General features: G+C 36.0%; 2 protein-coding genes across 2 annotated transcripts; one reads left to right on the top strand and one right to left on the bottom strand.

Moving 5' to 3' along the window:
* Nucleotides 1-2,146: 2,146 nt before the first annotated feature.
* On the top strand, nt 2,147-3,381 carry LOAG_12313 (hypothetical protein; the record flags this gene model as incomplete). The annotated part of the gene is made up of 4 exons (XM_003147826.1): nt 2,147-2,179; nt 2,266-2,397; nt 2,832-2,889; nt 3,230-3,381. 4 exons carry the CDS (start codon nt 2,147-2,149, stop codon nt 3,379-3,381), a joined length of 375 nt encoding a protein of 124 aa, XP_003147874.1.
* Nucleotides 3,382-3,508: 127 nt separating this feature from the next.
* LOAG_12312 (hypothetical protein) lies at nt 3,509-4,621 on the bottom strand (the record flags this gene model as incomplete). Its single annotated transcript, XM_003147825.1, has 3 exons — nt 3,509-3,585; nt 3,640-3,866; nt 4,608-4,621. 3 exons carry the CDS (start codon nt 4,619-4,621, stop codon nt 3,509-3,511), a joined length of 318 nt encoding a protein of 105 aa, XP_003147873.1.
* Between the last annotated feature and the right edge of the window lie 717 nt (nt 4,622-5,338).

Raw genomic sequence — 5,338 nt, 5'->3', positions numbered from 1 at the left:
CCCTTATTGAAATTTTTGTCGTTAGAAAAAAATTCTCAAAGATTTTTAAAAATTCCCGAATATTCATTGCTGCTTCATTACAAATACTCTTCATTTCATGGTATTTCTTCAAATCTTCTCTCGTTCCTGTAGCTGACAGTATAATGTTGCCCACGTAAAAATTTTTCCTCATGTCCAGCGCAGTTTTATTACCATTGGTTTCTAAATGGTGATTCAGTGTTGCAGAAAGCAGGAAGAATTACTCCAAAGTAGACTCTTCTGAAGCGGTAGCACTTTACATTTTCTTCAATGATTGTCTTTTCAATATTCTTCACCCAGAGAAATCTGGTACAGTTTCTGTCAACCGGATTCAATTCTAGTTGCAAAAATGCCTTTTCTACGTCTGCTATAATAACGTTTCTCATCATTCGTAAGCGGAGGAGTATTCTGACTAAATCAGGGAGCATTACAGATTCACGATACGGGACATCGTTTAGGCTTTTCGTACCTTTAAGATATGCCGAAGCATCATCAACAATTCTCGGTCCCGTCGATTTGTCTAGAGTTATAATCTCGTGATGTGGCAAATAGTGAATGACGCCTTCTCGATTCATTTCGGGATGAACTTCTTCGATGATTTCCAGTTGATTTCGAACAGTTTCATCATACTGTGCGAACAATATTTCATTATTCTGGAGTCTTTTGATTAATGCTATGAGGCGCTCGATGCATAGTCCATAATGACTTCTTAATTTATCCTTTGATTCTTTTCATGGCCATCTGATTTGATATCTTCCTTTCCGTTTGGTAGTGCTCCTTGAATTGTTTTCGAACTTTTCTCGTCGTCATTTTCATCAGGTTGATCCTGAATGCCCATGAGTTTCAACTTCCAAAAACGATCAATATCATGATCCTTATTTACTTTAGTCCCGTATACTACGGCAGTCTCGACTAATATTGCATTTATGCCCCTAGTACTATTTATATTTCCAGTTCCGTTCAAAACTGCTCCAGCTTTTGTCTGGGACAAGAAAAATCCCTTATGTTTTCAGCTCTCGAGTATGTTTTGTTCCATTTGCTCGTATAGTCCGTACCGAGAAGTATATCAGGTTGTTTCCAATAACTTTTTAAGCCATCTAATTGACCACACTTTGTCAACGAATCCTTTTCACTTATCCGCATTGCTCACAATTTATTTGTTAGATGATCCTTAATATGTATTTCGCAAGTAATGATGCCTTTCTCCAATATCTTTATGCCAATCTTCGCCTTTGTGAAGTAGTAATTCTTCAGTAATTTGTCGCTGAATGAGGCGATCCTTATTTCTTCTTCCGTAATTCCTTGCAGGCTTAGTCGATTCGCTAAGTCTTTTGAAACGAATGACAACTGCGCACCTACTAGTGCCTGTGTTCCTATTTCCGGAGCTTGGGGATTGACTGCGCCAACTTCTTTACACAACAGTAAAATCCTTTTTCTTTGTGGATCCTTTTGATTAGTCACTGAATTAGTTATATACATTGGTTCCACTTTTTCCCCTCTTATTTTGTTTGTCTGAGTAGCGTTCATTCATGTCTGTTACAGTGGAGGATATGCGAAGAGGTGTATTGTCTGTTTGGTTGTAAAAACTAAACTGTTTCGGACTTTTCCTCATGTATATATGTGAGGATTAGAGAGTTTTGTAAGCTCCATCAGGACTATCATGGAGATATGCCTGTGCCATTTGGCATTGTCCATTAAGTAGGTACAATGGATATCATTGTCCATGGTGTGGATGCTGAGATGTCTGTGTTATACTGTCCATTGTTAGCTTTATATTCTCTTCATTGCTTTAATTTTACAGGATTTCATCACCTGTGTGTTAGATATTTTGGAAATTTTATTTGAATACTAATTTCGATAATCCGACACCTATAACCACCTGCAGTCATCCGTAAACACCTGTCGGCAAAGTCGAAAAAGTATTGCGAATTGTTTTAATTAGAATCTAGAACATTTCTCAAGTAAATAATTTGTTGCCAAAATTGATTAAATATTTCAACACCAAAGGTAATGGATCATTTGTCCAAACCCAATTCTTCCAGTTTAACAAATTTTAGTTGCAATATTTAGATGTTGGAGACAAAGTCCATTGTCGTAAACTTTCCAATCTGTTAATCAAGCTTGTCAAATGCACATGTTAAAATTCTGTAAAGAACCTCTAGTTTGACAGTTAAGCCAATGCATTTGGAATATTAAACCATTCCCTCAGTCATCGTGGAAGTCAGTCATCAAATCAAAAAGTTCGAGCAGTCACTCGATCTAACAGCTCTTGCAGTCACTCAATCCTACAGTTACACCATCCGACACCTCCCGAATTTCGCACTGAGCGACAGCTTTGATAACGATTCAACAGCAGCGAAGCGGCAATACAGTCCTACAGTAAAGTGACAAGACTGTTTACCCATTAATGTTTGTTGTGTATTGTTCATTTCATCCCTATTATTGTATCAATCCAATGTTATGCCATATTTACTATTAGCGAGTTACGACAACAAAAATAACTATAAAATCTTTTCTTTTCATACCTATAGCTACCCGTAACCACCTGCAGCCGCATGTAACCGATAACCATCTGTAACGACGAAGTGCAATCAATCAACACAATTATAAGTTACATACCGAGTATGAACACTTGACACTTTTCGGCATTCTGGCAAATACTGAAGATGACAAGAGTCATTAAAAGGAGCCGAATTTATCGTCAGCTTTTAAAATGAACTGTTGCGACCATCTATCTAAAGATTCGAATATGCGTTGATCAGTCTTCGGTTAAGCATCAAATTCGACATAATTATTTGCTGAAAAATTTTCAGGAAGAGAAATTGGGTTGGTCGTCACCCGGTTACAAATCAGTGCCACTTAAAATTAGTAGTAAGCTGGTGTTTTTCATTAAAACATAGCAGTAACTAGGAAAATCAAGCTTTTCGAAAACAATACATTCTTATATGCCAAAACAAGTTGAATTGTTTTCCTCATAACAATGTCAATGATCTATTAATGCTTTCCTGGAAAAGATACAAAATGGAAGGACTAAAACCAAAACTTCCAGACGAATTTCCCATTGAAAAATTTAGCATGTATTACTTTCGAGACCGCTACCTGAAAAAATTACCAAGATTTTTCGAGCAAATTATCTGACCACTCCATTTAATAATATAAAATACTACAGTTAAAAGATTTCAGTCAATCGAATTCTAATCAATGACTTCAGAGCAGCTGATAATCATCTACGGTCCACAACCACTTCGAAATTCAGCAAAATCGGAATTTTTCATGTCATTAAGTGAAGATGGCGTGTACCGTTATGTCCCAAAGATTGGTGGGAAAAAAGTGCTAGTGAAAGTATTGGAAGAGAAAGGATAGATGGAACATTGGCTGTATTAAAAAATGCTTAATCTAATACAGGAGGCGAAAATATGTCCAGTTTTTTCTGGCGTATTTTCAATGAAGAATGCTGAATCCAGCTGCATTTCTTAATACGAATTTATCTTCACGTTTCTTCAGCCCGATAGTCTTGTCGTCGTCTCTCGCTTTCTTCCGTTATCCTGTTACTGTTTGCTCTTAGTCCTGAAATCTTGATGCTCTCGGAGTATCACATCTGTTTTATCTCCTAATGCTCACTTAATGCATTATTACCGCATGTTTTATCGTCGTTAGTATTTCCGCCCGCTATTATAAGTCCTCCTTTTGAGACTTTCTGTTCTCTTATAATCAGTACTTTCTGCTCTAGTGGCGAGCCATTTGCGCTGTTACCGCGCGTTTCTGTGCCCCATATGATGAATATATTGCTCTTTTCACGGCATGTGCTTTCATCTCTGATTAATTCAGTCGATGCAAGAGCCACTTTACTGTTTTCATCCCATTAGTTGATTATATTTTTAAAATACCGTCTTAGAACGTGAGATAGTTACCATTCTTTTTAGCATAATTCTTTTCCTTAATCTTGTACAGACATGTAGCACCAAAATGGTATTACGAGATTTTTGGTAAATGAAAAGAAAAGAGATAACTATCATCTTATATTACACCTCAAAGTTATGCTTCTAATTGCTTGCTTCAAGATTTTTGAATTACTTTGTCGCTCCATAAAATTTTTATCATACTCTTCAACTGATTATCATATAGTCTTTGTTATCTCTGCGAACATTTAGTGTTCTTATGCAGTAAACATGCCGACACGTTTAGCAGAATTCCACAACATTTCAGGAAGAATTTTAATACTGCTTGATATTAGAGGAGAGTGTGAATACATTTTTAACAAATTAGTCTTTTGGTCATTTCAAGTAAATGATAAAGTGTTATTGCACTGATACGGTTGGTCGTTAAAAGTTAAATTGTCAGAATAGAGTTCAAACGACTAGAGACATTGATTATTTAATTTGAATTACAATAAATTCGGGTGACTTTACAACCTCATAAGTTGCAAATCGATTCTCCAATTGAATTTCACTGTCACTATCATTCACTGTTAAAATTATACGGAAATCAAAAATTTGCTTCATCAGAAGAAGCAATTAGCCAACCATGAACAATATCTGCATTTCGACTTCATTACAACCATCTTATCAATATAAACACTAATGACTAACCCTAGAAATGACATATTACTTTAGTAATTCGACATTCCGAACAAACAAAATTCACAGTTTTTCCATCAAATCAGTCTCCTGATTCATTTAGAACACGAATAGTATTGCGCATCACACGGTATGATTCGAGAAAGCATTAGGTTACTAACATATACAGGACCTAAACGTTTCTTCTCACGTTTCTTCGTCCTCCCATGAAGTTTCTATCCTTCTCAGTCTTTCATAGTGCATAGATGCACGTCAACAATATGCAGAGACATTACCACAATCACAAATGCTATTTCTCGACAAATTTTAAAGTAGGAAGAAAGAAATGGATCAATTCGCTCTGCTACTGCTCATCTTCTTACTATACTGCTGTCATATTAGTTCATTAGAATCGTTTTGACCTAAATACTGCAAATGTTATCGAACTAATGATTTGATTAATTCGAGCAAGTGTGAGAACTACCGGAACCATTCGGTTTCGAAAGTGATACCTCGTTACTGAGCTAATCACAGATGATGATAATGTAATGCCGTGAGTTTGGCATTGATAATTCCCCAATTAAATGAAGAATGGATTTTTATCTTCTTTGTCTTCCCTCCTTCATTAACAGCTTTATTGAAAGTAATATGATGATTGCGAACAGAATTTCCAACTAATTTGAACATATGTCAAGCGTGTCGACGTATAAAATAAGGCCTGCACAATCTTAACTGCACCATTCTCCATCAAATTGAGTCTTTAA

This window comes from Loa loa, assembly GCF_000183805.2.
Source record: "Loa loa unplaced genomic scaffold supercont3.1013, whole genome shotgun sequence".
Taxonomy (NCBI): Eukaryota; Metazoa; Nematoda; class Chromadorea; order Rhabditida; family Onchocercidae; genus Loa; species Loa loa.
This window is presented reverse-complemented; position numbering and strand designations above follow the sequence as displayed.